Source organism: Sparus aurata, chromosome 1, assembly GCF_900880675.1.
Source record: "Sparus aurata chromosome 1, fSpaAur1.1, whole genome shotgun sequence".
In the NCBI taxonomy this organism is placed as follows: Eukaryota; Metazoa; Chordata; class Actinopteri; order Spariformes; family Sparidae; genus Sparus; species Sparus aurata.
The window spans coordinates 19786321-19811745 of NC_044187.1; the positions used below are offsets into that span (position 1 = coordinate 19786321).

The 25425-nt window shown below is 40.6% G+C and overlaps 2 protein-coding genes across 5 annotated transcripts; one reads left to right on the forward strand and one right to left on the reverse strand.

Moving 5' to 3' along the window:
• The first annotated feature begins 6179 nt into the window (after positions 1 to 6179).
• On the forward strand, positions 6180 to 12020 carry LOC115586569 (uncharacterized). The gene is made up of 10 exons (XM_030425719.1): positions 6180 to 6569; positions 7171 to 7467; positions 8575 to 8883; positions 9822 to 9932; positions 10028 to 10081; positions 10914 to 10949; positions 11062 to 11100; positions 11198 to 11230; positions 11317 to 11364; positions 11852 to 12020. Exons 1-10 carry the CDS (start codon positions 6482 to 6484, stop codon positions 11911 to 11913), a joined length of 1077 nt encoding a protein of 358 aa, XP_030281579.1. The 5' UTR covers positions 6180 to 6481; the 3' UTR covers positions 11914 to 12020.
• On the reverse strand, positions 12021 to 25136 carry fam114a1 (family with sequence similarity 114 member A1). Of its 4 annotated transcripts, none has more exons than XM_030425748.1 (13): positions 25056 to 25136; positions 22955 to 23302; positions 22751 to 22835; positions 22432 to 22658; positions 21228 to 21362; positions 20879 to 21031; positions 20639 to 20795; positions 18337 to 18422; positions 17103 to 17330; positions 16791 to 16930; positions 16634 to 16706; positions 15651 to 15704; positions 12021 to 14774 (listed from the first exon to the last, which is right to left on the reverse strand). In XM_030425748.1, exons 2-13 carry the CDS (start codon positions 23294 to 23296, stop codon positions 14649 to 14651), a joined length of 1806 nt encoding a protein of 601 aa, XP_030281608.1. In that variant the 5' UTR covers positions 23297 to 23302; positions 25056 to 25136; the 3' UTR covers positions 12021 to 14648. The 4 variants fall into 4 exon arrangements, with proteins under 4 accessions (XP_030281608.1, XP_030281589.1, XP_030281595.1 ...); XM_030425729.1 differs by having other exon boundaries at positions 20600 to 20795; XM_030425735.1 differs by lacking the exon at positions 25056 to 25136 and adding an exon at positions 24942 to 25045 and having other exon boundaries at positions 20600 to 20795.
• Positions 25137 to 25425: the final 289 nt, after the last annotated feature.

The following is a 25425-nucleotide window of genomic DNA, read 5'->3' on the forward strand; positions in this document are numbered from 1 at the left end:
AGAATCAGGTGATAATTCTCTCTAGGTTCATCACTACAAGTGCCGCCTTTCAAATTGTCATTTGATACACATAATGTAATGTAAAAAAAATCAATATAGCCACTCTTTGTATTTTCTTTCTTATTGTTCATTTACATCAGACAGCACACAAGCAAATCCAAACCTAATGCCTTATTTATGTTTACACAGGGTTGCCAATTAAACTAAGAAAAAATTAGAACTATACTTCCTTGATTTGGAAAAAAATGGCGTGACAAGAAATGTGTGAAAGATTTCACGTCGGTCCATCTAATAGCTATCAATATGTTTAGCCTGTATCAGAGTGGTTGACTGACCAACCAACTTTGCCTCCCTTGAGCAAAGTGTGGAGTACGGCTAAAAAGTTGCTCGAGGCGAGACAGGGTGCTTCCTCCTGAGATGCAAGTTGTTAGATGAGAGGAAAAGAAGAAAATTTGACACAGTTAATATATGGAGATGTAGGCAGAAGGGGATCCACAGTGGTATTTTTCTTGTCTCATTAGCATGTTGAGTTTTATTCAGCTGTTTGACTGATGCAAAATCTAAACTGCAATGTGAGCTGAGCAAGCTTAGTTTAGATTAGATAACTTCATCATCTCCTGGAGGGGAAACTTGTTTGTTCGCCCACGCACAGTGAGAACTAACAGACACGAGTCAATGAGGTCGGGCCAAGACAACAGTAGTAAAACCGACACACCAACTAGCACAAATTCAAAGAGGAAGATTACCGCTGTGCAGGAGACGCCTAGCCGCTAAATTACCTCATAAATAAAAATCAGACCGTAAGTGATGCAGCTGAAATTGGAGCCAAACGACAGGCAATAAACATGAAGTGAAAGCTTGAAAACTGACAGAAACACAACCCATACCTCAGAAAGCAAGCAAGTAACACAACTCATTCAAAACTGCCACAGCTTTGGGCAAAAATGACCCTTTAGGTCTGTCTGAGGAGCATTTTGGCATCCGTGACTGGTCACTCAACCAGTATGGGTCAAGCTCTTCAAAAGCTTTTCGAATCCGGGGACTAAACAATTAGATCACACGTAAAGCATGAACTGCATTAAAAACCAGAACAAGCCCGCCAATCTGACCTAATTTCTCCATCGATTTCTCAACACAAACACACAGAAAAAAAAGGATGAAAGAGAACTTGTAGCTATTGATGCTTTAGCCCATCTGAGAACATCATTGTGTTAAGCATTTAAGGCAGATCCAGGGATTAAATTCAGACATCCCGGTGAGGACATGATGAGAAGGATCAAATGTACAACATCTAATGCCTGAGATACAACCACAACCTGCGCCGCGCCTGCCAAGCGCACCCTGTTGTTGAATATCCTCTCGTGTACCTAAATCCTTAATCTCATCATGCTGTTACATTCATCTCTAAACTCTCTACATCAGATTCTGCAGTAATGGAGAGCTCTGAAAATATCCCACATATATCCAATAACTCTGGAGTGATTTCTGTCCAAGGAGATACTGGAAACTTACAAGGTAACTGACAGTTAATGCCCATAATAATCCACAAATAATTGGAAAAAGTGCTGATAATACCTGTCCTCTGTCTACCTCAAACACACACCTCTCACTCAGTCAGCATTTGCATGTTGTGTTCATCATTAGAGCTTCTGACTGCAGCATTAAAGTTGATAGATCTGTACTGTTAGCTGTATGTGATGCAGCAGACTGCGCTGTTGAACAAATCACCTGTATGAATCGAAAGATTAAAACAGTCGCCATATCTCTGAGGACATTTGCTGTGGATGAGTCCAAAGTTCTGGCAGTGATCTTTGTAGTGTGCAGAGTTCATTACTGCAAATGAAAGTATTGGACTGAATGGAAGGATGATCAGGTCACGGGGGGTCAATCAAATCAAAAGATTTATCTCTGGAAGTTTGATTTAAGGGCACAAGATACCCACTGGCATTTGAATGAGACACAACAGGCTTTTGATTTACTCCAATGAAACGTAACAATATAGTGGCAGTCAGGTGATTAACTGTAGAATAAACAGCAACAAAGTGCAGGTATGGAGAAGGTTGTGGTGGATGGCGGGTAAAACACAAGACTTTCCCTTCGATCTATTGCAAAAAGGAACTAAGTAATTCTGAGCCTTCATTCCTGCATTTCAGACAATTTGGAACTCGGAAAAAAGGACAATTCCTACACAAGACAGGGAAGCTCGGGGTACATTTATCTACCCTGACTTCACAAGGGAGAAAGAAGTGTGTGTGACGTTACACAACACTGGCAGCACCATGGGAAGGGTGTGTGTATTTGTAGACTACAGTATTTGTATACAGTTTGGGAATTCAATGATTAGATGGGTTTCAAAGTTAAAAAGAGCCGTTAAATAAAATATATAATGGCATCTGTGACCTTATGTGTTGTTTTTCTCCTCCATTTCATTTATGATGTAGAAAGACTGCCCTGCTGAGGGTTCAGCTGTGTGTACACTAGTCAAAGACGGTCAGTCAAGTTTTTTGTTCAATTTTGGTGTCTTGCACCTGGAAACGCTTTGAGGTCGAAGATTAGAAGTTTCAACAAGGATGTTCCGACCTCAGATGTTGTCTGGAAACAGCATTAATGTGTCCCAGTGCCGCTGCCGGGGAAAACATAGACACCTGCAGTAAACTGATGTTTGTATGTATGGCAAGTCTCTAAAGTTCACAAGCAATGACATCAACCTATTCAACAGACCAGAAGATGGGAAAAGTAGGCTCGTACAGCACGCTTGCAAAGACAAAGACAAAGACAAAGACAAACCCAGCTCAAGTCAACTGAATGTAAATGTAACAGCAACTACAAAGTTGTTACAGCACATATCACGACACAACTGCCATTCAGACTGAATCCTATAGCAATCTGACCACTTGCCAAGATATCTTACTCTGAGCAGACCAACAGACACACCGATTCTGGCAAACCAACTCACATCCGCATATGTTGGTCCTCCGGCTGGAAAAGCAATAAAATTGGGGATATAACATCCTGGACTCAGAGCGTTTGAACACCTGGCTTTCCTCTGAGGGCTCAACTCTCTCCAGGCATCTGCACTGATCACAAATTTACATTTCCCAGGTCCATCTGCTCGAGCTTCCACCCAATCAACCCCAGCTATTTATTGGTTTTCAAGTTGATAGCTCGAAATTATTGGACTAAAGGGAGTGTGGACCTAAAAGGAGGTTTTATTTTCCTGTTCATGCCAGTCTGTCACAGCAGTTGACTAATCAGATACGCATGGCAGTAACAGAGAGGCAGTCCTTACCTTTGATTCTCTAACCAGGTTTTAAAGAGACTCAAGGATCCAGGAGATGTTTCCAGCTGCTCCCCTGAAAAAATGTGGAACACTCAATTTCACTCTCAATTTGACTCCAGCCAATAAAAAACTGTTTTGATACGCGCTTCTGCCCCCTCTGATATCTTCCAACCCTCAGCTTGTGCCATCTGTGTGGAGCTGTGCGATAACATACTGAGCATGAAACACATAGAAGCACGTTTAAACTTCAGTCTTCATACTTTTTTTTTTTTTTTTTAACATTTAACCCTGAGGTTTTCATTATTAAAGGTGAAAAATAATATTTCAGAGACACTGAGGCGTCATTTAGACAAACACCTTTATCAAAGGGCGGTCTTTGGTTCAAAGCCTACAGAATGTTCTCCTGGTTGATAAGGACGGGCAACTTGTACAACAACGCCGCAGCTGGTTACAGGACTTTTGGTGTATGCGTTCATTTTTTAAGGTCCGATTAAGCAACTTTGAGATGCGAGGATGGATGTAGTTGAGATTAACTAAAAGCTCATAAAAATCTTAATCATCATCAGAAATTAGCTGAAGCGTTCCAAGATTGCATTTCAGTCTACGCGCATCTCTTTTTCTCTGTTTACCTGCATGTAACCAAAGCCCGCTCAAGCATGATTGGTCATTGCTACTCGGACCAGAATGCTCCATTCACCAAAATCCTGCCCCTTTCCTACATATTCTGCATTCATACGGAGATATCTGTTTATAAAGATTAGTATGTATAAATACATAATAGCCATACACTCAAAATATTTGGAATAGCTTCGAGTGTCGAGCAGCTGTGATTAGAAATGAAAGGACAGAAAGTGATTTTTTTCTTAGTTTTGGCTGCTTCCATCCGGCTCTAAGCCGCCGACTGAGCCCTGAGAGAGGCGAGCCGCTGTGGAATGGAGATAAGGCTTCACCTGCCAGCCACGCTCATCACTGTGTTTGTGTGTTTGAGTGTGTGTGTGTTTGCCTGATTGTGTGTGTGTGTGTGTGTGTGTGTGTTTCTGTCCCAGGCCAGCGGAGATAAGTGGCTCTCAGGAACCCAAGCATAAAATCTGAGCTACACTAAACACCCAACAGAGATCAAGTCAAATAGTGCAAAGGAAAAAACATATTTTTTCAGAAAAGAGTGAAATGATAAAAAAAAAAAAAAAAAAGATAAACAGACAAGGTCATATCCTCTACGGCAGGAACAGAAACACAGGTCTCGTTATTATGACACAATATCTGATTTCTATGATTTAATATCTTGTAATTATAAGAAATCTTTTCAAATCTATGACATAGCACCTAATAATTATCTGATTCCAAGTCATAACTATGAGAAACTTTCTCATAATCATGGTTTTTGTTTGTCTGTTGGTTGGTTGGTTTGTCAGTAGGATTACACAAAAACTACTGAATGGATTTACACAAATCTGGATGGAGGATGGGTCTCTGCCTAGAATATGTCCTGCTGGAGCACAGTGGACTCAAATGCAGTAGACGGAAGATCATTGGATGAACTTATATTCAGGATGAAGGAAATTGTACTCACTTTCTTTAACATTGTAAGTGAGAGCATATTAAGAATAATATTGCCAGCTCTTGATGAAGAAAATGAGGTGTATCTCAGTGGCTGGTATGAAGCGAGTGCAATATGATGGAGATCCTGCACCTGCTGATCTTAAATTATGGTTAACCTGTTATAGGTTATTCAAAATTTAGAGTGATGAAGAGTTTGATATTGGATTAGGCTTGACGGAAATGTTTCTCATAACATTCTAGCCATGAGAAATGTTCTTATAGTCATGACGTAGAATTTCTACAATTTATAATTTATGATTTATCTCATAATTATGATGATCAATCATGAATTATAAGATGATATTTTAGAGTTATGGGATACAAAGTCTTAGAAAGTTCAGAAAAGAATGAATAAGTACCTCGTAACCATGTGACTGTGTGAGATACTGACTTATCTCACTGAAAGCAGTATGTAACTTTTGTACCCTAAAATAATGGTTTCAGAATCATGTTGATGGTCCAGTGTCTTGTAACAGGGTGAATGTTATCTCTGTCTTGGACACTACATACATGTTAACTTCAAGTTTGCAACACATAACATTGTTGTGATGTAATGAGTTTTGTTTGTAGTTAGTGCCTATGCTATGTATGGCAAATTGTTACAGACCTGGGATTTGTATTTACGACAGTGGTGTTGCACTCAGAAACTGTGTGGGGGGTGTTAAATGTCAATTTTTACATAAAGTTGATTTAAGTATAAGAACATTTTGCAAAAAATCTTATTTAGTCTTTACTAATTATGCGATACTAAGGCATAAGTCTGAGAAACAGACTTAGCTCTTAAGTTTCAGAAACACTGTAGAATCTGACAATTATAACTTCATATCCCATTATGAGAATAAATGTCATAATTATCACATACTAAGTCCTAATTTTCCACAGGGGTGAGGTCAGGGGAGTGTTAGAAGTGTATGTTCATCTCCTCATTTGAACAACAGCAACTAAAAGAGTGGGTCCATCATACACAAGATGATCCTCGTCTCTCTCCTTAATGTCGTATAGAGGTTTAAAGAAACACAAACACAGTTAAACCACAGGCTGACTTCTCTTCACAGTTACCGACCACAGCCTACTACAACACATGATTGGTCATCTGTCTCTGTCTTGTTTCTCACACATGACTTTAATGCAACAAACTACCACAGTCTATCCATCTCATGGTTAGAGAGGACGATTGATCGGCATCGCAACACTTTTCTCCCACAAAAAATCCACAACCAGATGGACAGAGACACACATGACGAACAACAGGTTCACTTACATTGTGCGGTTGGAAACGCTTTGTCGTTTCTGTGAGTGTCCATTTCTCACTCGTTCTGAGGAAATAACAGGAAGTGTAATAGGAAGTTGTATATTGCACATGTGTCGTGTTGCACTGGCGCCTGCTTCTACGATAATTGTGAGCCATAAGGTGCAGGCGTCGTTGTCTCGGCTCGCGGCTACTACGATGGGCACGGACAAAGTGTGACTGAATGTGTCGGTTTCAAGAAAAGGAAGCTGGCACCACGAGCCACAAGTCATGACTGAGCCGGCCTGAAGAAGGGAGCGCATGTGTGTGTCTCTGTGTGTGTGTGTGTGTGTGTGTGATCTGATGGTGCAACAATGACAAGAGCAGCACTGACAAAACTCTTCGTCCTTGTGATCCTCGCCTTCATCATCTGCCTACCAGAATTCTTCACGTTTTACAGAGGTGGGTCATCCATACATCTTCAGATGAAGGTTTCTTCCTCTGTGTGTCGTGTGTGTTTTTCCAAATGCTTCACTCGCAGTTTCAATGACCTTCTGAATCGCTCAAAAGGAAGAACTGAGGCTGTTCCTTGGCTCAGTTTTGTTCAAACTTTGGATCAAAAGTCACCCTTTAAAAGAAGTAAACTTTATGCTGTTGAGTCACTTTGTCCTCTTTCTTCCTCTTCGTGTAGGCTCAGGCTGATTCAACCTCTCTCTTTCTGTCTTTCTGAGCTAAAAGTCACTCCCAAATATAGCTCTTCACAGCACTGACTGACAGCTGCTTTGAAAATGGTTCCATATTGTGTTGCCTTGAAAAGCTTCTCTTTTTGAGAGCATCTTGCTTTAGGCTTTGTACTCGTCCATGTGTTCACCTTCAATGCGTTTGCGCTTCGTCTGTGTCTCTCCTGTCTGTCAGACAGAAACTGGAGGCAAAAGCTTCCATTTTGAGATCTTGCTCTGATTTCTGACTTGAGAGCATTTTGCCTCTTTCCCCCGCTCGAAGCCTGCTCCTGCTGAGAAACCCCTCTCAATTCTTCTGCTGTTCATTCTCTCTGTCCTTTCAGTTTCAAAAGTTAAATTCCACTGTCTGCCATACCGACCCTGTGAGCGAGGGAATCCTGTGAAGACAGGCGAAAATGGGAGGATCGAGGATGCTGAAATTAGGAGAAAGAATATGTGTGACCCATCGCAGACTCCAGAGAGTGACAAATGGGAGGAGGGCTGCACGCAAAAGAATCAAAGCAACATAACGGATTCGGTATCAGACTTCTGGAGAGGCAGTGAAGACCCTGAAAAGAGCTGGTTCATCTGTGAAACGGATACAAACATGACAGAACTACATAGAAACATCTCATCATCAGGTAATGCATAGTTTTAAACATAGAGGTCTGTTGTTTTTTCTTTGGTCCAGACTCAAATACCTCATAAACTGCTGGATGGCTTACCACTTAAGTTTATTTTTTCTAAGATTTATATTCCTGTTTTTCTCCTCATGTCATTTTAATGTGAATCTCCTACTTAAATTGATTCATATGAGGCTCTGCTTCTTTCAGGTTGCAGCCACAGGTTGTAAATAGTCTACCACAGAAAACTGTAGTGTATCTTCCTTCTCTGCTATCAAAGGACATTGAGACACCTTCGAGTTGTAGTTATTTTAACCCTAACCCTTACCCTTTAGCCTTAAGTTATTTCAAAATGTGATTAAATAAAACTCAAATGATTCAATAATCCAAGTGGATACGTTACTGGATTCAAACCACATGAAAAAAAAAACCCTGTCCCTAGTGCCAATTAGCAAAAGATTAGCATGCTAACAAACTGAACTAAGATGGTGAACATGGTTTCTTTGACTCTCTAAGAGCTGTAGTTTCCCCAGTAAACACACCAACTCTAGTAAATAGAAAATTCATCCTGGCCCATTAACCTCCTTTCCGTCAGATTATTGTTTTAAGGCGCTATCTGCCGCCCACCTTCTCCCGTTACTGGATGAATTTAGCACAGAGTACCAGAACTACAAAGCTGTCGAGGCTTTGGTCAAACGATAGATGCGAGCCAATGAGATCTTGCAAGAAGTGCAGTGGGATCCAGCGCTGTGAGCATGGCAGCATGTTGACATTAGCTTTTTGCAGTATAAAAACTGCTGTGCCTTAATAAAATGTACAACTGCAATTGTAATGATCTATCAGAGTTTCAGTTTACATTCATACTACAGTAGACTAGTGCTTCGAGCTTAATGCTGAGCCAATGCTGATGGTAAGTGGGTGTAATGATGACTGGGTTCGCTTCCTCAGTTTAGTATGTTAGCATGCTATCATTTGGTAATACTAGCATGCTAACGGCCTCTAGCATGGCTGTAGACTGCTAAAAATGATCATGACAGTTGCAATGGGCAAATAATCTATCTATCTATCTATCTATCTATCTATCTATCTATCTATCTATCTATCTATCTATCTATCGATCTGCAGATTTGATGGTACAATTCAAGGTCTCAGTGGAGTTTCAACTCACAGTCGGAGAGACACTGAATCTCACCTTATACGGCCTCAATAATCAGAGCTCCTTACACCTCCACCCATTAGAAGAGGAGGGGGATGAGAAAGAGGAGAGGAATCAGACGGATGGTGAAGGAGAAAGCGAAACATTTTTCTGCTGCCTCCCTGCCCCACCCACCTCGGAGTCAGCCAATCAAAGCCAGTGTCTCCTTTGGCTTGCCAATCAAACAGTTTTGACTGCAACAGGAGAGGAAAAGCTGCCATGGAAACGGCCACAGAAAGGTTGGTGTCAGGATGAGGGAGCAGAGCTTCTTTATTCGCTGCGTGATCGGTGTGGCTTTACTCTAAGATTGGAGGGGAGATGAGACAATAAGAGACAAAGAAGCTGGCCAATCAGTTTTCATTTGAGGTGAAAGTGTTTCAGTCTCATTCAAACCCGTCATCGCTGTCATTTCGAGGTGGAGTCATTTTTTTCAATAGAGCACATTTTTCTGCTCTTGACTCCAGCCTCAGCTCAGTGACTTTGTTTCTCTTCCTCTTCCTGTACTGTAAGATCCGAGAGTTACAGTTCATCTTAATCTACTGTTTCTCCAGGGCTCCATTGATTTTGGCTCCTCTTCTTTCTATTCGGCTCTCCAACACTCCCCCAGGCTTAAAGCAACAACCAAGTCATATTTTCCAGTGTGTGTGTGTGTGTGTGTGTGTGTGTGTGTGTGTTATAAACTGGATATCCATCAAACTTTGTTTTTTCTGCCAAATTTCCGCCAAACTTTTCCATACCCTTCCTTACTGTTTCCTCTCTGCTTGTATTTGCAGCTGTATCTCTGCCTCTTGCTATTACTTCTCGCTTTTTTCATCATTTCTGTCTCAGACTGAATGGATTTATTGGTTTGTCTGTTTCTCTTATCTTTGTTTAACAATAAGTAACATTTTATTTGCAATCAATTAATCATTAAAGTCACATATCAAACATTAATGCCAATTACAGCATCTCAAAATAACGATATATCCTCCTCTTTTCTGTTTTATTTCATTGTATAAAATTTATATTTTAAGGCTCAAGCTCTGGGTAATTGTTATGGATATGGATTTTTACTGTTTTCTGACATTGATAGTGTTGACACAAATGTATTTGTTTAATGAAAATAATAGTTGTTGCAGGCCCGGACCTTTTCTCTGACCATAACCTGTCTCTGATTTAATCCCTCTCTGTCCTCCAGACGAGTGGCGATGTATGTTCAGGGTGCTCTGGCTGGTTCTGCTGTGTGTCTTTCTGCTCATTATAGTTACAAGTGTGCTCAGACAGGTCTACTGGGGGAGATCTTCATGCAGTAAGACAAATGCACACACACATTCACACACACATGCACACTGGGTTACCTTGATGTTTTGATGTTGACCCGAAAATGTCTCTTAATCTCGTCAGAAAAGCCCAGGATGCATCCTGTTGCTTACAACTTCCCGGACCGGCAGTTGAATGGTACATTTTTTTCTTAATTTCTTTAATTTAGTTTACACTTTCCATGATGACCCTTATAAATGTATAAAGCCAAGATAAAAACTTCGCTTTCTCAATGCCTGTGGTTGAAGAGATTGTCGTACACCTGAAATGTTGTTGTATTCGATACAATATGCAATACTTTGAATTAAGCAAGTTTGCAAACATAAAACTGGAATGGCTCTCAGTAGTGCATACCTCCGCCAAGGCCCAGAAGTTCCATCACTCATGGATAACGCCTGCCTTCATATGTCTGATTATTTTAATCAAGATCCAACATTATTCCCTGAGAAATTAATGAAAACACTGAATAAATAGCCCAATCTCGCAATGTTAAAGAAAGAGAGAAAACATTCCCGAATCTGTCCCTGTCCCGTTCTTGTCTTGGCCAAGATCCATCCTCCATCCAAGTTTGTGGAAATCTGGTCAGTAGTTACTGTGTAATCCTGTAATGGTGGCGGTGATAAACATCTACAGACAATCTAAAAATACATAAAAATAAGCTTAAAGGGCAGTGGTCAATCCATAGCTGGCCAACAAAATCCAACCCTGCAAAGGTACATTACAAGTGCATTTATACACAAGGTAAACTCCTTCTATGTTTTCACACACATGCAGTCGAAAGTACAATCCTGATGGCATTCGCCCCAAAGATAATTATGATAAATGTTTTTAATGGTTGTCTTATATCGTGTCGTAGCAGACATCATGGTCTTCTGTGAGAAACTTTTTTCAGGCGAGGGCAGAATACCTCTTTATGACAAATGATAAATTTGCCTGATACAATGAATGCTTCTGCTTATCTTTAAACCAGATGGTGAGCGGCACACAGACGTCATTAGTCCCAGAGGTAACTGACTTTGGTTAATTAGTACGCCATGAACTCTACAAAAGGTCTACATCTTCATTTTTGAGATGATTTTTAAATGTTTTACATTGTATATTTTCTTATTGTCCCACAGGGATGATCCCACACTCACTCGGGTCCCGGACGTGGCCCAGTAAGTTTCTTCACACAGTTTAGATGAAAATAATTTGATTGATCTGATATTTCAGTTTTTCTTTTTACCATGTTTTCTTTGCTTCTTTAATTGACAGCATTGTCACCTATTAAAGAAGTTGACAGTCAAGGTAAATTCAGAGAATGAATAACATCACATGCACTTACAGTTCTTTTCGTCACACTGTATTTCAAAGTCTACACAAACTTTTTTCAGACAACCTAGACACTCTGCTGGATGGAAACATCGACCAGTGCTATACAGGTAAACTCAAGATTCACATTCACTTTGATGCAAGTATTAAGTAGGTTTACTTGTTTTTATGTTAGATGTTTGTAACAACATCTGTAAAAAAAAATGTCTGATTGTACTTTGCAATCATAATATCAATGTACAAAGTAACTAGCAACTTAAGCTGACAAATATATGTAATAGAGTAGAAGTATAAAGCAGCAGAAAATGAAATTACTCCAATGACTTATTATGCAAAGTACCTGAAAACTATACATGTACATAAGAACAGGGTTTGAGTACTTTCCACCATTGACACTTTCAACACAATACCTGAATCCTCGCTTGTAGGTGACACCGCACCTGTTTCATGTCTTACTGTAATTTTTACTTATTATTAGTCTTTATATGATAATCAGCACTGTAACAAAACAGTCAACATCACCCCACTCTTACTCTTTCATAAGAGTGATGTTGTCTGTTTATCAAATATATTTTTTTATATCTTGTCTATATTTAGCAAACCTGCATCATCGGAGCCATCCCTCCACCTCCTCCCTCACAGATGAGCAGGCCTGGTGACAGAGGAGGACAGAAAAAGACTCAAAGTGCACTGGAGAAAAATAACACCTATCTTTCAATTACCAGCCACCTTTAAGATGAAAATAAAAACATCTGAGACAAACAAAGATGGTTAAACTTGTTTATTTTCAACATCTCATCCTCAAACAGTCCCAGGGCACTTTATTAGAAGGGAATCTTGATATATGAGTAAACTGTCCGAGCCGGAAAAAAATGACCTGGCTTTCAAACATTTTTTATTTTCGCATTACAAATCATTCTGTATTCTGAGGCACGAGCACAGCTGATAAACAGCCTCACCCCATCTACCGCTGAAAGCAGGCTTAATATCTTTCCGAGTCTGTGTGTCTAAAGAGAAAAGAAGCAGAAGTAAAGAAGGGGAAGAAAATATGTCATGTCCAACAGAGATCTGTGTAACTGCAGGCTGGAAGAGCCAATTTAACACCGGGTATAAAAAAACAGATGCACTGTGAGCACCTTGAGATTGCTATAAAACACCACAGGTGGTGGAAGAAAAGGAGGAGAAATGAAAAATGGCTGAAAACAGCATTAAAAGCCCTTTTCAGGATGTCAGGACGAAATACATAAAAACACCTTCATGTTTCAGCTCATGCCTTCATCATCGTGAAGAGTCATGTGAGAGTTTCAAGACAGACACACCATGTTATTATTGTTCAAGAAATATTTCAGCCTTTTCGTTCTTGTCAAGAGTTTAGATGAGAAAATTGATGTGAAATCATGTGTTTACAGGAACTACGTAGCTGGCACCAGCAGCCAGTTAGCTTAGCTTAGCATTAAGACAATCCGAGCCTGAACACAACAACTGAGCAGAAATCCCAGAGCAGAGAAGGTGATGGTGCGGCTAAGCAAAGGAAAACATTCTAGCTCCTGAGGCTAACGTAAGCTATACTGCTGTTGACAGAAACTTAAAATCTGAAGAATAGCAAACTTGTGTTGACTGCGTCTTGAAACTCACCCAGACTCATTTAACATTCTGCTTTTGTTTTTTTAATCACTACAACATGTAACTACAGCATGTTGTTGCACAATGCTAAACTGCTGAAACCAGCAGCCAGTTAGCTTAGCTTAGCATTTAGAATAAAGACAGGGAAACAGTCATGATGAATGAAATTCCCCTACCAGAACCTCTTCAGCTCACTAGTCAATACATTACCAATGAATCTTGTTTGTTACAGTGGCTACTATTGAACTGTTTGTATTAACGTTGCATCAAAAGACAAAATGTCACTATGTGAAAGGGTTGAAGGGGGGGATTATCACCTTAATAGAGATTTTTAGTTCATCTGTTTAGTTGTTCTTGCCCAAATTTACTGCCCAAATGGTTTGTTGAAGCTGTTTTCAGAGGAAAAAGTTCTAAAAAGTAACTGGATGTGACATTCTCAGCATTAAACTGCAGACAGACACACTGACCAACTAGCTGGTGAAGGGAGCGGATCATTTAGCAGCTAACGAGCCAAATGTTTCCTCAAGAGATGTTGGAAACAAAAAACAGAGAAAAAAGAAGCTTACATTCAGCAAGTGGCTAGAAACCTGATGCAAATGAACGATGAAAATATTTCTATGCAAATGCTGGAGGTGTAAATAACAAACAGTTTGTGAACAGATTCACAATATCAACTTAAAAGTTTCACAAGCTGTTTCAACTGCCCCCCAAAAAAGTAGGTCGTAGCAGGTTTACGTATGAACAAATGCCCCCGAAACGCCACAGCATATATTTTTTCTTAGCTTTGTTTTTACGAATTAAAACACACTAGATATGACATGTTTATTAGTGTGCTTTAGTGGTGCTGGTGGGCAAATTGTCATTACTTGTAGCCAGTCTAGCTATTTCCACTTGTTCCTTGGCTCTGTGTTATGCTAAAGTAACTGGCTGCTGACTGTAACTTCCTAATTATCATACAGATATAAGAGTGGTATTCATTTTCTCATCTTACAAAGGTTTTCAGCAAATTTTGCAAAATATTGAACTACTTTTTAAGTGTAGTGGCAAAAAAAATAAGATAATTAGAGAAGAACTCGCCCACATTAAATCTTTAAGGTTTATATTTTCTAATCTTAAAGTATGAAGATCAGATTTTTCTTTCAACTCAAACTGGACAAGAGTGAAATAGAAGGTAGTGTTTCTTCACATAATTTAATAATCATAATTATAAAAAAAACAAGCTCAAAGTGTTGTTGTCATGTATTATTAGTAATACTGGCATTTTGTCTCAAACCAGATTAAAACATGTCAGTTCACTAGTGTCAGTCAATGCTCTGTGTTGAAATAACAGTAGACCATCAGGAGTGCAAAGAACGCTTAATATACATTAATGTATAACACAATCAGTAATTTTCTGTTTTTGGTTCAGCTTTTGGAGACGACAAAGACGCAACATTATTTGGCAGATATGAGTGCCAGCTGAAAGTCGAGTCAGCTCTGAAAACGTTTGGTTCCTCAAAGCACAAACTAAGCTGCGAAACAGAGTCGATACAATAAGGAAGAGACACACATTCAACCTGCATGTGGGTCACTTTGACATGTATCTACTTGTTAAACTGTTATTTTAAGATTACATTATGTACGTTATATATAAAACATCTTCTGCCTGTCGCTATGGCACTTAATGTAGATTTTAGCTCTTAATCTGGAATAATCTATTCTCGACACTTAACTGTACAACAATAGATACATTAAGACAAGCGGGTGAGCAGGTAGCGTGTGTTTGTGTGTGTTATTGCTGTGTCGGTGCTGCTGGTTCTGTGTTGGACCGACTGTGCTGGCTCTGGAGATGAGAGATCTGCAGGACCGGCAGCAGCAGCTGAAATGCATTCTGGATGTAGTTGGTGCTGTTGGAGCCCTGCAGAGAGGAGACGCACTGTCATTTCACATACAAAAAAGTGATTTAACCTTTTTCACAACTGGTGACAGATGTGTATTTCAACATAATCAAAACAAAGCATGAAACAATAAAATATTGTCAAGCAAGATTTATGGTTACATTTTATATTTGAAATGCTGATTGCACTTGGAATAAAGTGTATTTTTAAGAGTATTCCCAGTGATCAGAATCTACTGTTTCTTATTTATACACATAGCTTGTGCACACCTCACCTTGTTTCCCTTTAACAGATGAAACATGATCAATTATCAAGTGTTACCTTTCCCCAGAAAGCAAAAGGACAGGGGTCACAGGTTGGGAAACTAACAAAGCACTGTACAAATCACAAAAAGGGTAAAAGCAAACTGGTCCCTTGGTGTCTGATTCTATCAAAATGACAGACAGACAAAAGGACTGGAAGGTGAAATCGGAGTCACTGGAGAGGGGGGGGGCAAACTGTATAGTAACTGGCCAGAAGAAAAATCTCAAACACACTCAGCCCAGATTTTCACTCAAACAGAAAACACAGAAATCCAACTGATGGTGTTGACACCCTGAAGACATACAACCAACAGTGCAGGTTCCCCTTATATAGCCTCCCAGCTGACTGATTGTCAATCAGAGAACAACACACATGTGCCCAAAAGCTCCTGCTGACCTGTGACCTAGGATCTTGGGAAATCTGTTCACAACAGTACCTCGGGGGAATCTCTGTCCATAACACACGTCAGGCGCAATGATTGTTATTGCATTTCTAGCAGCCATCATCAGGCTCACACTGATTCGTCACTGATGTCCTTCATCGCTACCTGTAATAATCGAAATTATCAGAGAAAAAAAATCTGTACACCTCACCTCTAGCAGCACGCTATCGACCAGCGGATTCAACTCCTCTGCTTTCCTCCGGCCCTGAGAGACAGAACGCCAGAGATGAGAGACAGGAAGCAGCAGTGAGAAAAGATGTGACATCACAGTCTAAATACTCAGCGTACTGATGGAGAGCCTCGGGAGAAAAACTACAGACACTCCATTTCTCTACAAATACATTCAAAACACATAAATGAGCCACACCATCTAACTTTGTGACGTTTCCTTTCATTGTCACCTAATCAGCATGTACATTAGGGCTACAACTAAAGACAATTTCTATTGTTGATTAATCAATTACCTCTTTGGTCAATAAAAATATCTCTTTTTCTCTGAAAGGTCAAGATGTCAATAAATGTCTGTAAAGATATTCAGTTTACTGTTACAATGAGTAAAGAAGCCAGAAAATAGTCACATTTAAACTCTTCAGCCCAGCACAATAGAATTATACATTATGCTGCATGACTGGTACATTTGTAGAAATGATACAAAAATATCCAGAACTTTAGAATTTTATGATTAATTTCAAACATAAAACATATTTTAATTTAATATTTGAGAAAACACAGTGTGACACGTCCGACTGTTTATTATGCAAAATTTCACACTGATCTGCTGAAGAAAAATGCTGTAAATGACTTGCAGCTGAAAATAGTCCCAAACAAATTGACTGTACTTATTCCTGATTTCTGAGTTTCAAAATATTACAGTACAAAGCTGTTTTAGGAAATAACTGAGCCTCTTTTTTACAACTTACGTGTGAATCACTTTACATGTCCAGTAGGACACAATGAGCTTAGATCAGAGAGCCTCAAGGATGAACATTAAGACAAGGTGGGGATAGTGTTGTGTTAGATTTTGGGGTGATTTGGGATTTGTTGGCAATCAGAAAATAAATAAATAGAATAGAGTAGCCTCATCCTTTAACACCCCTACTAGTCACACACACACATACAATCCCTCTCACCTACCCCAACAAAGAGCAGCGTATCAGAGAACTTCTTGGCCAAACACTCCACCTCCTTACACATGGCACACGTCAACCTGGAATAAGAATGTAGATCTTAGCAAAACTCTCTGCCTCACACACATACAAACATATAGACAAATGTGCACACACACGCGCACCTGGTGAGGATGTGCGCCTGGTCTCTGGCTGGTTTTTCCAGGTCCTGGCCGTGGAGGATGAGCTCTGCCACCTTGTGGAGCTGCTCGATACTGCGAGCCGTCACCTCAGCCAGACTGCTGACTGATGACAAGTAGACAACCTGGAGAGAGGAGGACAGACAGACAGACAGACACAGACACAGACACACACACACACACACACGTACATAGAACCACTGTATTAAATCAAATGAGCCCGTGACAGCAGGAGTACGGGTAGATCAAATTACTTTTGCTGTGTTGAGTCACGTAATGTTGCTGAGCTGACCTCACCTCTACAGATCCGGGGTCTTTCTCTTTCTTTTCCTCCTCTCCTCCCTTCATCTCCTCCTTGCTCTTCTCCTCCCCCTGCTCCTCTCCGCCTTTCTTCTTCTTCTCCTCCTCCTCTTCGTCTTCAGTCTCTCCAGGTGAGACCTGTCCTTCCGGCTGGTCGTGCGTTTCCCCGCCGACCGTCTCCGGCTGTTCCACCACGCTCACCCAATCGTGGGCCTTCATCCGAGCCTGGTGATGAATAATTATCACCCATCAGCTCTGCGTGGAAAGAGCTCGCCATCCTGATGTATGCTAATCAGATGCATATACACGCTCATATGCTAATACAGGTCCTATATGTGTGAGTTTGAATATGCAGAAGGACTTCAAAGGTGATAACTTTTGTATTTCTTATAAGACCGCAGCAGGAGAGAGTGGATCAGAGTGTGCGTGCGTATGGATGAGGAGTTGAAGAATAACAGGAGACTGTGGTTTCAAATTAAGGGTAAAAAATGATGCTTTGACATGCTTCCAGTGTTTTGTTACTGGAAGAGAAATGTTGGGACGCCGTTCAAAACATAATAAAAACAGAATGCAATAATTTGCATGCGTTCCACATGAGTTTACCTGTGGAATCTTCCAAAGAGGTTTTTTTGGGATGTTTAACAGCTTTCTCAGTCTTTAGTAGCAGTATAACAAAATGAGTTAATCCACTCAGTCACACAGAAAAAAACACAAACAGCAGTAAACCATAAAAAACAAGCAGCCAAACATCATGAATAATAAATAAAATCCTGATGAGTTGGACCTGCTGTCATCTTCTGCATCTTGCTCATATCAATGTTACTGGTGTATTAATGTAAAGCAAAATTTGACCGAGTTAGCTGAGACGGACACGGCATCAAATTACTGAATTTAGAGATTTTTTGTTTGCTTTGTAAAGATGCTGAAGATAGTGAGGCAACTGCTCATCACTGTCGACGAGCTATACACTGTTTACAGTGTTGTTTTGGTTGATTCATTGGTTGATACAAAAATATGTTCGGTTCGATTTATCTTTAAATCATAACAAAACAGTAATTCATAACTAAAGCTGTCACATAATTCCAATGAAGAAAACAAAAAAACAATATTCCTGTCTGAAAGCAGAAAGTGGCATGAAAAGAAAAGACTCAAATAATGTACAAGTACCTCAAATTTGTACCTGAGTGCAGTATTTGAGTACATGTTGTGTGTGTGTGTGTGTGTGACTCACCTTGTTGAGTTTGTCTGGAGTGGCAGCAACATGGAGCTCAAACAGCAGCTCGGTGAGAACGCTAACGAATTCCTCGCCATCGGCAGCTGGTAAAAAAACACAATAATACACACACACGCACACAAACACACTTCAGTCTACACAACATATGTTAAAGCCATAGATTCTTGAAACGAGAGCAGTTTGCAGCAGGTGCACATGTTTGATTTCCCCCATGCTGAGATCATAATGATAATATCCTTGTTTGCCTTCAGCTAACAGCACTACAGAGAGTTGGTGCACTTTTGATTCTTGTTTTCGTGCCAAATTAATTCAAACTCCAATATATAAATTACAATTAGAGCGTGATGCTCACAGCACTCATGCAGATTTATTGTCTTGATCCGAATGTTTTTGTTTAGAATCTGTGATGTGATGCGAACGTGTCGGTGGCCCCTGAACACCAGCGCTGGATCAGCGTCACACCCTCCAGGTAAAGGGGAATGCTGTGACATCGCCCGAGGGCACCTGTCGCACAGCATAAGGTTACATATAGCTTTCAAAATGTGAAGTGAAAAGTGGCTGGTGAGATTTGATGAAAGAACAAAAAACTTGGCATCACTTGGTGTCCCCTCGACACTGAATTTCACTTTGGTAGAGCTGTTTCTACTTTGTAAGCAGACAACAGATGAGGAACAAAACGCCTCCAACACCGGTTCCTGTGAGGTTCTCAGGTTTTCCAGACTTTTTGCAAACAGGAAAACTAATTTATGCGTGTTTCGGGTGAATCAGACATTATTTGACACAACGCTGTGAGGTTTTTTCCCCAACACAAAGAAAATGTTGACAGAGAATGTGTTTCGAACACCTGAGCTGACACTGAAACTGAATCACTCCCGATAGCTCTGCTCCTGACCTTTGACCTCTCTGTGGTTGAGGACAATCGAAAGGAGATTCACTTACAGGAATCTATTTAAATTAAACACCCACATAGTGTCACAGGCTGACAGTGATGCGTTTGATTTACTGTTAGTTCGGTCATTAAGCCTGTCAGTCCTTTCATTTACCTACGACAGTCATTCACTAAGATTAAAGGACTGCGCAAATATTTCATTTTCACTGGTTCACTAATACACAGGCATTAACTTTTTTTCACATGTTTTGGAAGGGTATTGAAGTGGTTGTTTTTCAAGCAAAACAGGAACAACTCCAGGTAGTTTCTTTTTATAGCCTGAAATATCACAGTCAGTTCCCCTCCTCCCCGCCCCAAGAGTTTTTCTCACAGTCCCTTAAGTACCTGTTTTTTTTTTCCTGCTGGTTAGAAGTGTGGGAGTTACTGACAGACAAATAAACTGTTTTCTTGTGTCTTGGTGTTTGCTGCCGCCTCCAGGAACCCGTGCAGGGCTCATCTTTATAAATTGTCGGAAAAGCGAGGCAGCATCTTGTCTTCTTCATCCGGTGAGATGTTATGAAATCATTATGTATCACTTTATGAAGGGGCACTTGAGCAGCATTGCACTACTATTCAGCAATGGGACTGGTTAAGAAAATAGCTAAATTGAAGCAGCAGAAGTCAAGATACCTGAACTTCTGAGCAGGGAAGTCTTCTGAATTCTTTTTTTTTTTTTTAAAGAAAGCCAAAACCTTGTTGTGCCTCGCACTACTGCACTGCTTGAATCAGTTACAAATTGGGAATTCTTCAGGAGCTGGTCTCACATTGCATTTAACATGTTTCTAACAGGACATCCAGCTCAGTGTAGATGTTTTGTACGTTGTTGAGCAATTTGTTATCTGTCTCTCTTTCATTATTTGTTTTATGTCTGCAACTGTGTAACTGTGCTGCTGCCTGTGTTGGCCAGGACTCTCTTGAATTTGAATCTCAATTAGACTTTTTTCCCTGGTTAAATAAAGGGTAAATAAAAATGTTTTAATATGAAATGATGTTATGCATTCTCTGTATGCAGTTTCTATCCTTACTTTGATCTTATCTTTAATATTATCATCAAGTCTTATTCCATTTTACAGTATTTATCGCCTGTTTTTATGCTCACTTCATGCCCCTGTTCTGGTACTTAAAATCATCCACTGAATTGGAAAATTAAACCAAAGTGAAATATCAGCTCTGATCTTGAACTTCTGATCCAATATCAGGACTTATGACAGAGTTCAACAAGAAAATAAAGCCAAAATAAACAGGGAATAAGGACAGCTGATCCTGGGTCAGTGCTCAGAGACCTCCTTCACCTCCAGCAGGTCTGGTGCTCGGCTGGTTTGGGTCACTCACACAGGGGGGTAGAACAGTGTAATTGGGAACTTAGATCACCGTTATCCTTCGTCTGTCCTCCTCCTTCTTCTTCTTTTTCCTCTCCCTCTCCTTCCTCCTCTTCCTCCCGCTTGATGAAGATGTCCTTGATGAAAATCAGCTCCTTCTTTACCTCCTCCTGCTCCTCTTCCACCAGGGACGAGAGGAAGGCTTGGACCTAGATCAGGAATAAATATATTCATCAACACAGTTTAAAAAGAGACTGAACAGAACTCTATATTCCCCACAGTTGTTCTTTACCTTGACCTCGCTCTCATTGGACAGGATCTCTAGGGCCTCGAGGTGCGACAAGCCCTGGTAGTCGTCAAACAGAATACCGTAGTGAGCCGTGGGAGCGCTGATTGGCTGGTTGCCCAGACGAGCCCGTTCTTTCTCTTTGGCTTCCTTCAACATCTAAAAAAAACCCACAGTGAAACCTTAATCAACAGCCGGTGCATTCACAGAATGTGGATTCCAACTGAAAATGACCAAATGAATCCCTCCACGCAGACACACAATACACAAGTTTTAAACGATGACAGGAGGAGACGTTTCGGCTGTCTGTCACTGTCTATATATGTGTGTGTGTTTGAGCTCCCTGTTTGCGTGCCTGACTCAGCGAGGCGGTCTTCTGCATCAGGGTCTTGGTCTTTTTGAAACCCGGGTCACTCTCAGCAAGAACGGTCATTGTCTTCTTTCCAATGAACTCCAAGGCATCCAAACCCCCACTGATCACTGACTTACCCTGGGAGAGAGAGAGAGAGACAGGAAAAGGCAAATTGTCAAAGAACATTTGAATTTAAAGAATAAGAAATGCTAAAAAAAATGAAAATACACCAAGAACTATACCTATACCCATAACAAAAAAGATAACGATGTGAGCATCCACACTGATGATCGATCACTTTCTGTAAACAGCAAAAAGAAAACCCACAGGAGGATTTGGTTTCATGAAGTTCTCCAAATACGACAGGAGATGCGGGAATCAGCACTCTGTTACGAGAATATATTAATACTTCTGGCTGACCAAAGATGGTTTGGCAGCATGTCTCAGGTAAAACGGCATTTATTAATGTTACATTTGCAGCCTTCTATACGTTACATAAGCGTTAAACACATTGTAGAAATATCCCTCAAAAAAGTCTTTCTTAAATGCCATCGATCAGTTACGTAAGGGAGGTCGGCTACAGTTGGGTCAAAGATGGATTTTGATTTGCTGTCAGTGTTTCTGTCTTTCATCAAATCGCTCTGAAAGTTGTCCAGATGATATTGTTCACCACTGTCAGTGTCATAGTTGAGGTGAGGAGTCCGCAGCCCATTTATAGTTGTTGTTGTAGCTTTCGTTCATGGTGTGGACATCCCCATTCTGACTTACTTATTTAATGTTTGTAGATCAGTAATGTTATGTAATTAGGCATGAAAAACTAGAATGGCACTCAGGAGAGTGTATACCTCCACCAAGGCTCAACAGTCCCTCCCTTTAATTCAATCAAGCCTTATCCCATATATCGAACTTAATAGCCCTGTATCAGCCCAACTATAACTACTTCACCTTAATGTAAGCTCACCAGATCTGTAGCAACTTACTTCCATTGTGACGTAGAAGAACAATAGTTGATGACTTGGTAAGTAAAAAGTTTGACATCAGACACACATTTGTAAGTAACAACACTTCAAAACATGACAGAAAATCATGCATCAACTAACAATGAGACTGAGAATCAGTGAGTTTATCTCCACCGGCAGGTTTACGTTATGATTCTGTAGCTTGGTGAGGTGGAGAGAGCAGTGTGTGTGTGTGTGTGTTCACTGACTGTGTTCTGCACAGCGTGTGTGATCGTAGAGAAGACGCCCCTGCCAGAAGCTGCAGCACTCGCAGACGACTCCCCAGAGCCAGACAGGTCGGTCTCTCCACTTTCACCTCCTCCCTCTCTGCTCTCCTCTGCTCCCTCGTCCTCCTCTCGTGCCTCCTCTCCTACTGAGGTGCTGTGGAGACGCAGAGCCTCTCCTGCCTTCACCTTGACGGAGGTCAGGCTCTGACCTGCACACAGACACACGGAAAGGTGAAGACACGAGGGTTGTGTGGATGAGGAAATATGAGATGGTGAAAGGAGATAACAACAGGAGACGTACCGACTGAGGAGGTGGCACTGCTGAGGAGAGATTTCCCCCATGAGCTCCAACCTCCCCAACCTTTTTCTTTCTCCTGAAGTGACTTCTGCACAAAAACAAACACACAAACAAAGAATGTTATTTAACAATATACAATTATCAGTATTGGCCTCGAAAGTGAATAATTGGAGATGTTATGAATGTAGAGATACTGGTGCTACAGACCTCCACATCCTCCTCTGCAGCCTCGGGCTCCAGACTCACTGGTTGGTCACATTCAAACACCTGACCCTCAGCAGGAGGCTCCGATTGGTCAGCCACACCCTCTGAAGTCTCAGCGGTGGCAGTGGTGGCAGTGGTGGCAGCGGTGGCGATGTCCTCAGTGGCCGCCTCCTCACTGGACTGTGGGAGGGCGACTCTCTCCGGGATCAAAGGAGGCTGCAGAGAGTCTGAAGGAGGTGCAGGGGCTGCTGGGACATCCTGGCAGGAGTCAGAGTGAGCGGGCTGAGTGGGCGGAGGGTTGATGTCAGCAGGGGGGTCTCCATCAGAGGGGGCAGCCTGGGACATGGTGATCTGGAAGAGAAGACATGTTTGATTTTAGTGGGAAAATGTTGATCTGTGTTATCTTTAGATATACAGAAATGTACAACATATACATTTATCACAACATAGATTTAAGCTTATAAAGGTCCAAATAGATGTTTTCAAAGTGCGACATGCACAAGTTTTGGTTAAAAAAGTTTAAAAATTACCTATCTGCAGAATATGAATGTACAAAAGTTGCAGAAGTTAACATGATAACCAGCTGATTTTATTTAATATTCAAATAAATAAAAAATATGTTGGGTGATGACAACAATAATTATAATAATTCATCTACACGATTGCATTGCATGTATTTCGGCAACTTATAATACTGTCATTTTCGATGTCAATAACTTTTTTGGGTCAGATTTTCATTTTACAGTGATATATAACAGAGAAAACAAGCATATTCTCAGGCTGGAGAAGCTGCAACACAGAATGTTTGACCTTTCTTTCTTGATAATTGACTTAAATAATTGATTAGCTATGTTTGGACATGTGGAATAATCAACACGACATCACATTGCTCAGCCACTTACAGCACAAAGTCCAAACACTCAAAAAACACAGATCTCTAAATCAATTCAAAGTCTTTGCAAACATTTTATCCTCATTTCTTTTTAACATGTGGTCATCATTGCAACAGGGCCAACAATCACTTCAGCAACATTTCCACGCATTGTCTTTGCTTTGTTTTCATTCTAAAATGTTTGCATGTATTGGCTTTGGCTTAATGTAAATCCAATGATTAAACATAAGAGAGAGTCAATGATCTAATATTTGATGTTTAGAAGAAAAACACAAACTTTATGGTTGACATAAGAAGAAAAGCTTTCTGAAGGATGTCTTACATCCCCTGATTGCTGTAAGCATCATCTCTGATGGAATAACCATCACAAATTCAATGACATTAACTTGCATATTATATTCATTTTCAGTCTAAAATTAAGAGAATATCGTTTGTGTTCATTCAAACTTTGTGAGCCCAAATGATTATTTATCGTTTCCTGGCTCGACAGCAGCCTCTACTGGCAGGTTGCTGTAACCGCACCCTCACCACGACTATCATCCCGATGTTTCCAATCTCCGTTAAGTTTGTTTAAGGCTGTTTCCTGGCAGCAAGAAAAGGGCCATTTAGCACAACGTTATCTCTTCCGATGGACTGTTTGCAAAAGATGGCAAAATTCACAGGTTCACAATACCAACTATCATCTGTCCAGAAGAAAAAACACGACAGCCTGCAGAAGAGGCACGATGAGTATGATGTGACAGTTTTTTTCTTCTTCTTTTGTTTCTGGAGAAACAACACAATTAATGTAGTTTATCGACAAGTTTTTTTTTTTAAAGAAAGCCTGTAGAGATCAAACTGTGGCCTACAGCTAATCACTCAAACTGGTTAAATGAAAACAATCATTAGAAAACATCAACATGAGGCTTCTCAAAGCGTCCTCTGCTTCTTTTAACACATTATTACACTATGACAACACACACAACGATGTCAAGCAGACACTCAACAGAGACCACTGTTGTATTACAAGGCGTTCATGACAATTAGGCTATTATTCGCAGCTTTATCATCTTCTTAACCAGTAAAACAAACACAATTTTCAACACCGAAGCAAATTACTGAAACTTTATCGCCGGCTCCTTGTTGCAGGCTCGTGTCCCCCAGTTGTTGCAGGAAAAGGTCAAGTTGTAAATGGCAAAGACAGTTTTTTGTGAAAGTGACAGTGCAGCTCACCCGAGGTCTGGTGTCAGCCAGCGGCTCCTCTTCCGCCCCGCCACGTAGACAGGCCGGTCAGTGACTGCGCCAAAGAGTAAAGACGAGAGGACAAGATGAGTCACTGCCTCAGCAACCACTGTCGTCTGTTGGGCTGTGAGTCTGCTGGCATAGCCAAAAGTAAGTAACTATGGCTAATGACTAGTAAGCCAGTGTATACAGCAACTGATTAAAGACATTAAGTTAACATTCAGTTAAAATGTGTCATAAACTGAGGCAGGTTTAAAAGTTGTTGTTTTTTTTTAAAGAACATTTGCCCTTGCAGAACATTTTTACATTCCCTCCTGATACGTTTGCGTTCCCTCACAGTGCTTTTGTGTTCCCCCAGAAT

Coding starts and splice junctions, on each gene's coding strand:
- LOC115586569 (XM_030425719.1), top strand. CDS start 6,482: ATGACAAGAGCAGCACTGACAAAACTCTTCGTCCTTGTGATCCTCGCC. Junction 10,950..11,061: donor AGACGTCATTAGTCCCAGAG/GTAACTGACTTT, acceptor ATTGTCCCACAG/GGATGATCCCACACTCACTC. Junction 11,231..11,316: donor TAAAGAAGTTGACAGTCAAG/GTAAATTCAGAG, acceptor AACTTTTTTCAG/ACAACCTAGACACTCTGCTG.
- fam114a1 (XM_030425729.1), bottom strand. CDS start 23,296: ATGTCCCAGGCTGCCCCCTCTGATGGAGACCCCCCTGCTGACATCAAC. Junction 22,836..22,954: donor CTGCAGAGGAGGATGTGGAG/GTCTGTAGCACC, acceptor GTTTTTGTGCAG/AAGTCACTTCAGGAGAAAGA. Junction 22,659..22,750: donor CAGTGCCACCTCCTCAGTCG/GTACGTCTCCTG, acceptor GTCTGTGTGCAG/GTCAGAGCCTGACCTCCGTC.